This window comes from Perna viridis, chromosome 14, assembly GCF_037379345.1.
Source record: "Perna viridis isolate PV_CMFRI_1.1 ecotype Kerala chromosome 14, ASM3737934v1, whole genome shotgun sequence".
Classification (NCBI taxonomy): domain Eukaryota; kingdom Metazoa; phylum Mollusca; class Bivalvia; order Mytilida; family Mytilidae; genus Perna; species Perna viridis.
The window spans coordinates 20,633,503-20,649,224 of record NC_142458.1 but is presented as its reverse complement, the minus strand read 5'-3'; the positions used below and the strand labels follow the sequence as shown (position 1 = coordinate 20,649,224).

Below are 15,722 nucleotides of genomic sequence, written 5' to 3'. Positions count from 1 at the left end.
GTTTTTAAATGATCGCAATAAATTGTGGTATTAGACTTGTACGGTGCTGTCATCGGTAAATACTTGGTTTTGAAGTGATAACTTCAGTTGTGGTTGACCAATGGTTCTGAATTTCTTGTATGATTTTACTAACCACTAAAGAAAGGTTTCTATTTAATGTGGACTTTTTTCAATCAGATATCAGACATCTCTTACGAATTCGAGTTGTAAGGGGTCAAAGGGGCCACACTAGAAAAAAAAATCGACTTTTTTGAAAAAAAAGTTTTGGTCCGATTTCAATTTTTTAATTGGATACCTCATAAAAATCCATGCCTGTGTTTATCTATTAGATTTCAGATATTTCTTACGGTTTTCGAGTTATAGGGGTCAAATTGGCCAACCAAAAAAAAAAAAGATAGACTTCTCTTAGTTTTGGTCCGATTTCGAAGTGCGTAGCCTGCCGCCAACCAAGTTATTAATTACAACCTCTTCAAAAATTTTAAAGATTCGCAAATGATCATAACAGTCCTTAGAGTTTGAGCATTTATTTATTTTATATTATTTTCTTAAATATTTTTTATGATGATGCCGAATGAATGGTTAATGAAGCCATTAAATGTCCACTGAAAGATTTTTTAGATCACCTGGCCAAAGGCCATGTGAGCTATTGCCATTACTTGGCGTCCGTCGTCGTCAACAATTATACAAAACTCTTCTCCTCTGAAACTACTTGACTGATTAGAACCAAACTTGATATAAATGTTTCTTGGGGTATCCTGCATAGAACTGTTGTAGAGATTTTTGATTCGTCGAAAAACATGGCCGCCGTTACTAAAAATAGAACATAGGGGTCAGACAGTAGTTTTTCACATATTTCTCCAAATCTTTAGCTAAATTCTGCGTAGAAGTCTTCAGCATAATGAGATCTATCACTGGTCAAATGTTGGTTTTAATTCGTTAAGCCATGTTGGAGTTATTACCCTTTTCCAACGATTTTTGCTATTTTTAATTACAAAAATCTTCTCCTCTGACACTACTTGACCAATTGAAACCAAACTTGGTATGAATGTTCCTTGGGGTATCCTGCATAGAACTGATGTTGGGATTTTTGATCCGTCAAAAACATGGCGACCGTTACTAAAAATAGAACATAGCGGTCAAACAGTAGTTTTTTGCATATATCTCCAAAACCGTTAGGTTTAGCCAAATTATTTCAATACCTGAAATTATCCTTATTATTAAGACTACAAAACGCTTCAGGGATTAAGGTTGTCAGATGACTCCTTGTAAAAGTCATTGCTCTTGAAAGGGAAAAAAATTATTCTTTTTAATAGTTTTCAGTCAATATCTTGAAAACTATAATAGATTAAAAGAAACTTTCAATTGTTGAAATGATCCCTATGATAAGCCATACCAAAGACTTCTTGAGTCAAAATTGTTGGACAACTTCTTGTTAAATTTATTGCATTTGAAAGGCAAAATACCACCAGGTGGGCGATTCAGGCTCCTAGGAGCCTCTTGTTTTTGGCCATTGACGTTAAATAAACAATGCACTTTCAGAAGGAGTTGTGTTAACAATACAATACTTACAGTCCTTTTGATTTCTATAATATACAATTTCAAATTAATTATTGTAGGAATGACAAAAAATGATTTACTTCTCATGAAAATGTTACAGATTTATTTTCCAGTGAACTATGGAAAAAGCACTGCGCATGCGATGCTGAAACGTTATCAAAAAGCCTTTAGCGATTTCGATGTTTAACATGTACAGCTCTTAAGTTTGATTATATGTATCTTTGGAGTGCTTCGAATACTATATTCCTTCATGCATATTTACATGTTGCCCAAATGTCCTATATTCTTTGAATGGTTTGGGAGGAATTCCACTTCAAGAAATTAGGACCAGAAACAAGCATTTTCCTGTTTTCTTAGCAAAACTTGAGTGGAAGTATATGCCATACCACGAAAGGAAGGTTAGGGTTGATACATGTATAAGGGTTAGGAGATAAAGAGGACCAGAAAAAACCCATTTCTGATGCCGAACTATAGTTGTAGTTCAAGAAAATGAAATTCAGTGAAATTGTACGAAGATGTGCCACATCACAAATGTAAGGATGGGATTGACTTGGTTTTGTTTTTATTTAGACTTTTAACTTGAAGCAAGTATTTTCCAGATAACCAGACCATAGCTAGTGTTTAAGTGTGTGGATCTCTTTAAAATCCTATCCCAAGGTGCCATACTATAAATGGAAGACTTGGAATGGATGATATTTTGGTTGTGACTTGAACCATTTAGTGTTAAGAATAAAAAAAGGCCATTTTCTGAGTAAAAAACTTCTGTTAACGTGTATGCGTCTCTATGACAGCGTTCTACAGTTTATGGTTCCATGCCTAAAGAAGGAATGGTTGATGAATTTTAAGGGTTTATGCCCTTACCATTTAATAATTGTGGGCAAAAATGAGGTCAGAATTGAAAAAAAAATTCCATTCCGTTTTGTCTGAATGCAATTATAAAAATATGCTTCTCAGAACTTTATATAGTGTAAAACAATCCCAATCCTGATTCTGAGCTGTATCAAGTTAATTTGAATGTTGTGTGTACTAGTTCCAACTCTTCAGAGTTCTACCCTTGCGATCATATCAAGCTTTGACCTGCTAAGCATTTTGGAATTTTGTGTTTTTTAATCAACACATTGAAAACAGGAAAGGTTTAATTAAACAGAAACTGGTAAAAAAAAGTAGGAGATTTAAAGTATGACACATTTTTAACCAATCATAGCCATCCTACACAAACATAACGAAAAAAAGATAAAAGTGAGACAAAAAAGCACTACACAAACTAAACATATAAAACAAATCGAACGAAATCTTGTAAGAAGATAAGACTATCATTAAAACGAAATAATAATAATAATAATAATAATAGTAATAATAAGGAAAACAAGCAACAGCCACATCGGTCAAATATTGCAGCTTTACAGTCAACAAAACATCACTTTGTAGACGATTAGATAATTTAACTGTATTAACATTTTGTGTTTATTGTCCTTTTATTGTTTTCATGACAATCATGGGCTCTGTCTCTCGTCTTTTCCTTCCATCAAAACCCCTTCTTTTGGCCCCACAAGCCCTCTGCTCAAGGCGAAGGTTATCTACAGCTATATCGCCTTTTTGTCCTGTCTTATTTTTCCTATTTGCCTCGATGTAAAACTGCAAACGATAAATATTCTACGTAAAAATGGAGATCAAACATAGAAATAAAAGGGCATAAAAATTAAAGCAAAAATAAGCCAAAGATAGCATGGACCTCCAATATCTCTTTATATATTTCCGGATCGGACTCAGATTTATATGAAATTTCTAAAGTTTAACATTGCATTAACCTAAAAGAATTAGAGATAAGGGATACTACAGACACTGTGAGGTCAGCCTTATATCTTGACAAACACTAAGAGAATATTAGTAACGGAAAACTATTGACCAAATATACGACAAACGCGATGACTTTTATTCAGTATTGTCAACTTTTCTTTCATCTGAGGCACCTTCCCTTCAGCAACTGCGTATGGAGTTTTCGTATCACAACTCTAAGGTTATGCCAGAGCTTGCCGTAACTACACAAACTTTTTGTATTGCGCTAGACATCTTACAACTGGGCGCCTGGAACAGGGTTATGTTGCTACAGGATCGAAGTAATCGCTACAGAAGGTTTATGGTCGTCATCATAAACTCGTGGATTGTTACGGTGTATCCATCTGCACCATGAAAACTGATTTGTAGAACGTGTTATAGTTTTTCTTTCCTTTTTCGTCTACCCTGGACTGGACTTTATATGAGCAACTCGGATGGTGTTTTTCGAAAAGCAGAGGATGCTTACCCTACCGGTGCACCTGGTCTATGCTCCTAGTTTTTAGTGAAGTTCCGAATTGCTCATTAACTTTTGTTACTTTGTATGTATTATTTTGATTATTTTGTTCTTTGTTTTGTATGTCTATTTTCCATGTCTGGTCTTGGCATTCTTTTGATTTCCGCTAAAATCTTGATTCCCTTGATTGCTCATTCATAAGTTGTTCAAAGCATCCCAAGCCTATTCCTAGTTTTGTCACGTTATTGTAAATTTGATAATTTCTATATTTTTATTCATAATGCCCACTCAATTTATGTGTGCAAAGTAGACCTATTACTATGCAGTGCTTGGTTTCATAAAAAAATCCTAAAATTATGATTTACCCCTAAATCTCAAAGTTTTGACCAATCAGACCTTTTGAAATTGAAGATTTGAGGAAAACTCCGGATTTGAAGAAATTCTTAACTAGAGTTTTTTTTTTTTTTTTTTTTTCAAAGAAAACCAGGCATACAGCGATAAATGTAGTTCTTGCATGGCGGAAACTAATTTGCCTTATAGTAATTACTTACCACTGGAGATGTCCAACCTGTACTTGTGTGGACATCGATATCAATCGAGGCATAAAGCCAGAAATCACCCTGATTCCCAGACATAATGAAATATCCATAAGCTGTATCACTATTTCGTTCGCTAGCATAGACAACTAAGTCTCCTATATCTCTACCATACATATGGTAATAAAATTCCAAGGTATAACAGACATCCGCTACAATAACAAATACTTATAAACGTCTTTTCGCAGTTTCTGTTTTTCTTGCGGATTCTGTCATTTGATCATATACGCGGTTCGAAAAAATGATAAAAAAATTATAGTGTGAAAAATCGCTGGTAATACTTTAGCACTTTTTCTGTCCACCGCAAAAGCAGCAAAATGAATATTACACATTGAACGTTAATACGTTTACAGTAATTGTGTACGTTGTGTAAGTATGTTTGTTTTCATTGTATTGGTTTACAGTTGAACTTCATGTATTCATATTTCTATACAAATTGATTGCCATTATCAAACCGGAAATGATTTATAATGGCATAAACATTTCATACAATAGTTATAGTTCACCGGAAAATTAAAAGGTTTCTGCCTCACCCCGACCCTCTAGGGTTTATATGGGTGTCATGATTTGTAAAAAATGACGCATACTCAACAAAATTCTGTATAGTCTATAGTGACAGTCTACTGAATAGGCCAAAGACTAAGGCCGTGCAACCATCAAGGCTAACGAGACATGTAATTGACCTACTTAAACTTTGACCAAATATGATTTTAATTTTGTATAACTTGATAAAGAGGAATATTGTACAAAAATGCAGGTTTAAAAAAACAACAAAAATCAAACTGAACCAAACAAAACTATAGTTAAATAATCGTTTACCTCGTAACTGCGTCCCATAAGTAGTCAGTCGGGCAGCCTGATCCGCAGGTATACCAGTGACTTCAGTATATGCATAGTGAGTTCCTTCCACTGCATCGGAAGGTCCAGTTCTTTTAGTTGGAGTTGACCCCTACAATACCAAATAAGAGTGGTAAAATAATAAGGTGACAATATTTCTATACATGAGTGTACGTGAGTAAGTAGCCATTGTAGAGAGTATTATTAATGACATGATGAAAAGACAATAAAAATGTACTGACTTGTTATAAATCTATTATACGGATGAGGCTAAGAACCGTGGGAAAATGCGACGTTGTGTTTAGAAAAATAATTTCCGCATACATTTTAAAGAAATTATTATCTAGACTGCAAATTTTATTATGGGTCAGTATGCAGTTGTAAAAGAGTAATCAAGGGAAACATGATTCTTGTGAAAATTAAAAAGAATGTTATTCAAGGACAAGACTAGACACAGAAAACAAACACACACAAAAACATAAAACAACCAAAATAATATATACAAAAGGAAAATAGCAAATAAGCAACTCGGACTCTGGGAGCATGGAACAGCAGCACCAGTAGGGTAAGCGTCCTCTGCTTTCCTAGAAACACCCGCCGAGTTTCTCATAAAAGTAATGTCTTGGATAGAAGAAAGAGGAAAACTATGACACGTTGAACAAAGCATATTTCATGGTGCAGAAAACTGGCAATAAAGAGCCAATTTCTTTGAGAAAAGGTTTCACTACTTGACAAAATAATGACTGACATGACCATCCACAGTCGTTTTTTTTTTTGCTTGCTGAAACAAACCCAAAATGTCGCAATCAACGCATCATCTGTCTATGAGAAATACATTTTGTCTACCATAACGATAGAAAATGTTGCATCAGTCTTTTTTTGTCCATCGAAACAGAATAAATTGTTTATGTAGACATATTTTGGCTATGTAGTTGAGTTAATCAAAAACTATCCATGTCAACACTTTTTGGGTTAAGTTCGACAAAATATGTCTACGTCAACAATTGTTGCGTTTTGGTATACAAAATGTGTCCATTTAAGCGCATAAAACGTTGTGTTAGACGTTTTATGTTCTACCCAACATGTTTTAAGTCAACGTATTAGACATATTGTATTTTTACTGAACATTTCAAGTGTTGATATGGTAAATATATGACTAGGTGAAACAAAATGAGCTTTTAAGTAGACAATATTTGTTTTCCTCGGTTATATTTTGACTGTGTATGGTCAATACAGTCATTATTTCAGCCAGCAGTGTTTTGGTGAGTTTCTATAATTGCATTACAATTAGCAAATTAAACAAAATAACCTTGTGTGCGGCAGTTTACAGTTATAAATCGTTAAGAAACAATCCTAAATGAAATTCAACAATGATTACAATGCCCCATTCATGGCATTGAAAGTCTCGCATCATCAAACAATATTTTAATATTTCAAGCTTAGTTTTATGTTTTATTCATTTGATGTTTATGATTTTAAAGTTGATCTTATCGAAAGGGCATTTGATGTTAAAAATTAATGTACATAGTAAACACGAAACCAGGTTGTTTATTATAGTCATATTGCAAATCATGCAACAGAAATAAATTGTAAACAGTATAAAAGCAACAAACATTAACTCAGAAACAAATACGAAGTTAAGAAAGGAAAAAGAACTGAAACGAAAATTAACAATGGGCTCAAACTCCCCAAGTATTACCACATGAAGAGACAGACAGACAGACAGAAAGGCAGATAGCAATACATGTATATGATGATAAATTTGTTAAAGACAGGTATAAAAACCTACCGTTTGGTCCAATGTCCATTCATAGTCACCTGACCAATCTGTGGGTGTATGACTAAATATACAGGTCGCTCCAGTTTCAAACGTGCAATAATATGTTTGTAGTCCTACAGAAAGAAAAATACATGTGGACCCAATTGCCTTTAAATACGATTATAATGTATAAATATACCGATGTATGTTTATTGGTTAATATAATTATGAATGTTGAAATTATCACAGCAAACACAACACATACAGGAAATAAAACAGTTAATATGTATGTCTGCATACAATGATTGTCTTGTTATTCTTGGAATAAAAAAATGAGAAAATAAAATGCACGGTAATCCGACTTCTCATATTTGACCTTGAAAGATTTAAAGACGTGGCGTTTTATGAGCAACTCGGCGGGTGTTGTAAGAAAAATAGTGGATGCTTACCTAACAGTGCTCCTGGTCATTATTCCCAATTATATTGAAGTCAGGGTTGCTCATTTGCTTTTATCTTTATACTTGTTTTTATGTTTCATGTTCTTTGTTGTGTGTGCCTATTGTTATCGCCTAGTCGTTACCCTTGGGTGATGTTCGTTGTTGTGTGTGTGTGTATTGTTATCGCCTAGTAGTTACCCTTGGGAGGTGTACTTTGTTGTTTGTGTCTATTGTTATCGCCTAGTCGTTACCCTTGGGTGATGTTCTTTGTTATTTGTGTCTATTGTTATCGCCTAGTCGTTACCCTTGGGAGATGTACTTTGTTATTTGTGTCTATTGTTATCGCCTAGTCGTTACCCTCGTGGGATGTTCTTTGTTATTTGTGTCTATTGTTATCGCCTAGTCGTTACCCTTGGGAGATGTACTTTGTTGTGTGTGTCTAATTTTATCGCCTAGTCGTTACCCTTGGGAGATGTACTTTTGATTACCATTCAAATCTAGATTGATTTTCCTTAATCACATTAAATGAATTGTTTGCCACTTTCCCTTCCAAGATTTGTGAATTTTCATAATTTAAGGAGGTAAACTTAGGAAAAGGGATATAACTCTTGATATCAGTGATATTTTGTATCATATTCAATTTCACCAAAAAGTATCAAGCTTTCATTTGAAACAGAATGAAATTAGTTTAAGTTACTTTGATACTGACATAACATTGATGTAAAATGCTGAATACAAACGTTTCAACTAAATCTCAAAGGGTTACTTATAACCGACAAGCAGATATATTGGCATAGGAATATTTGTAGAAGACGCTTCAAGAAAAGTGCAATATAGCAAAATGAAACTGTAGTTAGTTTTTGGAAGGTATTTTACCCTTCTGAAAAAGTGTTATCAACTTCTGGTGATTCATAATCACAACGTATTTGATACAAAAATGAAATATATTATGTATCAACATTTCCCTTCAGAATCGACAAATACCCAGAGTAGTAGTAGTCGGTACTGTTGTTGTAGTCGTTGTGGGCGTGGTTGTTGTAGTCGTTGGCGTGGTAGTTGTGGTTGGTCTTGTTGTTGTAGGCGTCGTTGTTGTGGTCGTCGTTGTTGTAGGCGTCGTTGTTGTGGTCGTCGTTGTTGTCGTTGTTGTGGTCGTCGTTGTTGACGTTGTTGTGGTCGAAGGTGGAAAAATTGGATTATCTGTATATGAGTATTATAGCATCTTAAAGTAAATTATGTACACTTCCAAAAGTATATTTAAATTATTTGTTTTATAAAGAAAATGAAATGTTTGCTTTCCCTAAAAAATGCCATTAATTAAAATGATTTGAAGCCACTAAATATCGTTTGAAATTACAGATATCTTTTTGAATAACGGAATGTTTTAAATAAAAACAGAAAATTTTTCTTTAACTGATGATGTTTCATTTTGTAAGTTATGTATTATTATGTATTAATTAGCTAACAATGTTTTGAGACTACAGAGACTTCATACACTACGCATCAAGATGTTTTTTTTCTGATATGCCATGCAAGTGTAAGTTCGACTCTTCTTTGAGATAGAGAAAACTTTCATTGAACAATGTCTCTCCAAAAAGTCTGTATATTTTCATTCGAAAATTATATTTTAATGGTTTCTACGTTTTTATAGTATGAACATTTATCGTTGTCATCATAATCAAATTTATATACTAAATAATTATGAGCTACAGTTCTATGAATGATCTTTGAAGTCGACTCTCTAAAGTTTACGTTTACGGTAAGGCATATATACTTTGCCAAATTATGTATTATTTATTCTCAATTCTAAACTTGGCATTTTAGAAGAGTTTTTGTACAATTTTGCTTTCCTTATTTTGAACTAAAAGAGGACGAGATCCTAAATGCCAATTTAACCCTTGACCTTAGAAGCACTGGTAACCTATTAAGATATTGATAGGTCAAATTTAGTGACGAGAATAGCGGGAAAATTTGCCAGAAGTTTTTCCTTATATAAGTAGTAAAAAAATATCCACGTCACCAATGCTTCAGGAGAAATTTAAATAGCTTAATATATGTTTTCTAGATGTATTTGAATATGATTGAGGCAAAAAAGACTAAATTGAGAAATATGAAGTGCCACCCCTTGCCTGATTCTTGTACAGAATGGGACTTACAAATATCAATATATTTAATTTCGTGCACTCGCGTCATATGAAAGAAAACATGTAAAATAATTATGCATTTCTTCAGGTTCAAGATTTATTTTCTGATTGGTAAATAGTAATAACAAAAATGATAAAATTAAGTAAGTTGATAGGGAAATTATTTTATATTGCAAAAACATTTTACATCGAGTTAATTGGGAACGATCCAGAATTTAGTAGTGCTTGAGCCAAAATGCCCATAAAATGATCAGGACAGGCACAAAAAAACAAGGGTAGTTAGGGTAGCAGGAAACAGATTTATTTTTGGTGCCTATATCAAAATATGTTTGCATTGTAAATATACTCACCACAAAGTCCAGGTGTTAACTGAATATCATCGATTGCCATATCAGACATCCAATTTGTCCCAGTCTCTCCGATAAACTTTACCTAAAATTAAAGAAACTAAATCAAAAACTGAGTCACCCAACCCCTGTGTCATGACAGACTCAAGTCAGCTGATATCAACCATACGATATTTGCGTTGAAAAGTTGTGTTTAACCAAACTCAAAAACTGAAGACAGGACTGCAAGTCAGACACCTAAACGTCAGAATGAAAAAAAAACCCCAAAAAAAAACAAAAACAAAAAAAAAAAAAACAAAAAAAAAAAAACAAAAAAACGCCTGTTCGACATTAATGCAATTAAGGCATCCAGGCATGATACCGTAAAAGGACACCATATCATGCTAATAAATGTCCCTTTACAGTTTAAAGAGAATTCTGTTCGGGGTTTGAATTCGTGTTTTCTTGCATGAGATTCACTCGATGTAATGCCTTACGTACATAGCTTGACAAATTAAAATCATTCCATAGGTATTTCAATGCATGTTTAGTCCCATTCAGTTATACTTTGATTGTCCTTTAAGTGTCAGTCAAAAAAGGAATGAAAAAAAAACAAAAAAGAAAACATCATTTTGAAAGTGTAATTTGACTATTTGCAGAATCAAGGAAAACAGACAAGATTTTCCATATCATGCTGGTCCATTGAGTTACAATTTAATTGAAATGCACTGAAAATGAACATTTCAGGGGCAAATAAATCTGTCAACTCTGTCAAAAATCTCATTTTCTTAACATTCTATTGATAAATTTCTGTGCAAAGGCAGTGATGCAGAGATCAAATAATGGTCTTTTCAAATATAGCAAGCACCCTTGAGTGAAATTATATTGCCAGATCGGTGGGGTTCTGACATGAATGTTTCTAATTTTTCCAATTTTGCCTGATTCTTACAAATTATATTGTCAGATCGATGTTTATTGGTACATGCATGTTTCTGATTTTTCACATTTTGCCTGATTCGTACAAACAATTACACTTTAATACTATTCCTATAAAACTCGCTGAATCGTTTTTATTTTTACACAATTGTTATTTTGTTTGTAGTATCAAAGGTATTGTGTTTGACTTTACCAGGTTCAAAGGTATTCTCTTTCAATAAAAAGTCACGGATCTGCTTTGATCATGATCAATATTGTACGGAATAAGAAGCCACTGAAAAATTTCGTTTATTATCTTTTTTGCAGCAAATCATAGAGTAACCAGTAAGTTAAATGTCCTTAATCTTTTTTTCTCTAATTTAAGATGCAGATCGCATACAAACTATATATATAAACACTATCAAATTAGATAAGATTTAAGGTTTATTTCAGAATTCAGTGGTCATTTTCACCATTTCATTTAAAATTAGTCGTAAGTTATGACGTCACAATACTTTGATTTACTATGACGTCATAACTTACAACTAATTTTACACTTACGATTTTTGTGAAAAGGACCACGGATGATGTGAAATTGCAAGAAGTCAGGTAGAAATAAGGTAAATGACAAAATTGAAATTTCAAAACTAACCTGCCAAAAACCCTGGCAAGATTAGGAGTCAAAAGAAGGAAACAGTTGGATATATAAAGTCGAAAACCAAAAAGTAAAAAAGAGAAGAAAGAAAAACTGCACTTTGCCTGACTTGGAACATACATTTTCGATGAACATTGTCCGTCCAGTACAGTTAATATTTCTGGTATATTGTGATACAAACAGGCAGCATAACATCGCTATCTAACAAGGTATCACACTTTTGGTTATCTCCTTATACAATAAGTACGTTTTTTTATTGAGATAGCAAATATCAGTTGGATCGAAATAAAACAACAAAAAGGACAGAACAAATTACAGTGCGAATGATTGTATCAGTCATAAGAAAAAGACAAAGTGTTCGTAAAAATTTCTCTTATCTTCTACTGAAACTCACCACCAAACCTTCCCTAGCAGGAATATCTGATTCAAAATAAAGCCAATTGATACCCTGATTACCAATTCTGTAAAACAGAGTTTCTTCATCACCGGAAGATGACGTAACGTTGACAGTTAAAGCACCCATCTTCGATGAATATAACGACCTCATGTGGTAATAGAAGGACAGACAGCGATCAACAACTGTATAAAATTAAGAATTCAGAGAGAAACTAAGGATATGTAAAAGCAATACCAAAACATTTGGCTAAACAATACTAGTATTCAATTAATAAAAATACTTCAATAATAATGAATAATTCAGCATTATCAAATTGATTTAAAAAGTTCCGTTTTCCCTTTGAATTTCTGAACGAGGAGTGAGGAAAATATACCAAAACACTACCTACCAACGCGACATTTGGTTTTAAAAGGGAACATTATCTAAACATGTCTTTAAATTTATGTACCTGGAAGATTTAATGTTGAAATAAGTATCGCTTGATCTAAATGTTCTCGGTTTGGCCATGTTTTGGTGAATAGGTAGACATAATTCTCAATTGCACCTCTTGGACCTGTTACATCATCATATCCAGACACATGGTTGTTTGGAGCAGTTCCCTAAAATACAATAACTAAAATAATATTTGGATAATGTGAATATGGGAAGCCATGAAAATTGATTTGTTCAACGTGTCATAGTTTTCCTTTCTTCTTTCGTCTGCCCCGTACATGACTTTTTATAAGCAGCTCGGCAGGTGTTTCTGGAAAAGCAGAGGACGTTTACCCTAGCGGTGCACCTGGTCCATGCTCCCAGTTTTTAGTGGAGTCCGAATTGCTCATTTGCTTTTGCTACTTTGAATGTATGATTTTAGTTTCTCTATGTTCTTTGTTGTGTATATCTGTTTTCCATATCTGGTCTTTGTCCCTGGATTACACTTCCACAAAACATACTAAAGTAAATGCGATCTTGTCACATGCATCATTTTAACGACTTCCAAATTTGAATCGTTGAATTCTATGCCCTAAAATCATTTATTCTATTGATCATTACTGAGAAGCTCCATGATTTCAAAGCCATGTTATAAAGGTGTTTACAAGAACTTGTCGCTATACAACATTATAGAAGAGCACCCCGAGTAAGTTTGGAAGAGTACATTATAATAAAGAATTTAGCACAAATTTAAAGAGCATACCCAGGAAAAGAGACAAAACAGGGAAAATAGACATATACAACAAAGAACATAAAATAACCAAAGTAATACGTACAAAGAAACAAAAGTAAATGAGCAACTCAGACTACACTAAAATTAGGAGTATGGACCAAATGCGTCGGTAGGATAAGCGTCGTCTGTTTTTTCTAGTCGAGTTGATGATGAAAGTCCAGGGTAGACGAAAGAACAAGGGAAAACTAAACTAAACCGTTAAACAAATAGTTTCTTATGGTCTGATGGATACACCGTAACGATCATCACGTTAATGATGACAGGCATAAAACTTCTGTAGTGGTGACTTCCATCTTGTAGCAACATAACCCTGTTCCAGAAGCCTGATTGTGAGAGGTCTAGCGCGGTACAAATAAAGTAATAGATATGTGGTATGAGGATTCACTTTTCGTTAATTTGAGACAAATGGCGACCCTGTACTAACACTTTCGTCACGTTTGGGTTGTTGTCTCCATACCTATTCTCGTTACACAAACAGACTGGACCGGTAAGTCAAAAATATCAGATTCGAAGCTTCTAACAAAACAAATCTAAACAAAAATTAATCTTCATATACAGTTTACATGATGTATATGTACATATCAGTTTTCTCTGCAAATTTCTTTAACATATATTTGTAACATATTTGTCTTATTTTCGCCTAACATATACGAACGTAGAATGCATATTCATTGTTGACATTCATAAAGGAAATAAACAGATTTCATTACCTTTCGAGATATAGATCATTTTGTTAAATTACACAAATATCCGTATTGATGCTTCCTTCAAGAAAAATTAATGCCATTCTAGAATTTAAAATTAATTGTAGAAATGATTTCTTGATGGTCGTAATGACAAGTCATCGAAATATTCCTTTCATAATGAGTGAATTTAAATATTTCTGCATATATAGTTGTAAGTTTAGTATATTATTAGCCCTTCTTAGATATAGAGAAAATCTTAACATCCTAAAACACACGGCGTACCAGTAGGTCTCAAAATCCAAACATTGAGAGTTTATCCAATCTTTCAAAAATTTACAATTTAGGTAATCGAATAGTCGCAGTCATATTTGACGACGGATTAGAGGAAAATCTGTATTTGAGATTTTTAATCAGGAGACAGGGCCCCGGTAGGAAACACAGGCCTTACCGTATATGGACTCCAGTTAAAGTCATCATTCGTGGCCTGGTCAAGGAAACATTTATTAACTTGATTAAGTTCTCCAGTACAACTTAGAACTGCATATTCTGAAACATTGAATCAATTCTTGATGTAAGCAAAGATAAAAGGTCAGTCTATATAAGTAAATATGAAAGACATGTCTACGTAATTCATGATTTTAATTATTAAAGTTCTCGCGAATTTTATGTTGTTTTGGGTTTTTTCAGGCGCGGCAAGCTGGAACTAAGGACAGAAGCCATTCAAGGGAGCTATTTCTAGATACCTTTACCATAAATTGTAAACCTATTCACCTTTACAAGTATTACAAGTATAATTGGTATACTTTACGGAAATAACAAAAAAAAATACGCCTGGATCTGGTTTCCGACGCTTTTTGAACGCCAACATTTTTATAGCAAGAGGTCGGAAATGTTAAGAAAGAACTAGAATGGAATATGGTGAATATGTCAAAGGAGTCAACAACTAGGATGAAAAAAAAAATATCAGCTCCATCTCACCCATTGGTTTTCAATTAACAACACCATATGGCAGGGCTGAAGCTGCACCTCCCCCCCCCAAAAAAAAAAAGAAAAGAAAAAAAAGAAAACTATACACAGGTACAGCGAAATAGTTGCCCTTCAAACTTTATAGACTCTTGACACTAACAGTTGCCATTAAGGGACTATTCATGTGGAAACCAGGAAGCTCCACTGATACCAGAGACGGAGTAAATTTCATCCTTATATATTTGAATGTAATGTTAAACTCTTTATGACGTAAGAACATGGATATTGTTTTTTCTTCTAAAAAGTGGAAGACTCTTTTCAAAGATTTCTAACAAAATGATAAAATCATATACAGACTAAATAATTATTCCAATACGTTTTAAAGTTTCTAATGCTTTCTATGTTACAAACAATATTTCATGTTCTAAAAACCATGAGTTTGTAATCTCTAATGGATGGAGAAGGTGTGAAATTAAAATTCGAAGGAGGTAGACCTAGGGTAAGGGAAACCACTCATACAAATCATTGGAACGTTTGTATTCAGTAGTTGACACCAATCCCATGTAAGCATTAAAGTAACTTGGATTGATATTTTCTTTTTCAAATGAAAGCTTGTTAGGCTTTGGTGAAATTGAATATGATTCATATTGATGATTTCAAAAGTTATCTCCTTTACCCTTGATCTACCTCTTTGAGTTTTCTTACGTGTAACTTCAGAACAATTTACACCAGTCCAACCCATCTTGCAGGTACATGTATAATCTGTTGAATTGACGTCAGCAAAACAATCACCATGTTCGCATGGGTTAGTTGCACAACCTAAAGAAAGAAAGGAAAAAAAATATCAAATTCGTTAAAAAATCGAACATTTTATATATTCACCAGTTACGTAATTTCCGTGATGAATAATTAGTATATACATTGTACAAATATGTAAGTTCAGATTTAAATGCGTA

The 15,722-nt window shown here is 33.5% G+C and overlaps 1 protein-coding gene across 1 annotated transcript in view; it reads right to left on the bottom strand.

The window, feature by feature from the left end:
* Positions 1-2,472: 2,472 nt before the first annotated feature.
* LOC148598579 (uncharacterized) overlaps positions 2,473-15,722 on the bottom strand; it is a 31,604-nt gene continuing 18,354 nt past the window's right edge. Inside the window, exons 15-24 of the mRNA XM_088559933.1 lie at positions 15,472-15,585; positions 14,249-14,346; positions 12,359-12,509; positions 11,908-12,092; positions 9,968-10,049; positions 8,461-8,673; positions 7,070-7,173; positions 5,263-5,392; positions 4,399-4,595; positions 2,473-3,192 (exon numbers count right to left, since the gene is read on the bottom strand). Coding sequence (XP_088416059.1) covers positions 3,022-3,192; positions 4,399-4,595; positions 5,263-5,392; positions 7,070-7,173; positions 8,461-8,673; positions 9,968-10,049; positions 11,908-12,092; positions 12,359-12,509; positions 14,249-14,346; positions 15,472-15,585 — 1,445 coding nt within the window. The 3' untranslated portion in view covers positions 2,473-3,021. The remainder of the gene's footprint in view (positions 3,193-4,398; positions 4,596-5,262; positions 5,393-7,069; positions 7,174-8,460; positions 8,674-9,967; positions 10,050-11,907; positions 12,093-12,358; positions 12,510-14,248; positions 14,347-15,471; positions 15,586-15,722) is intronic.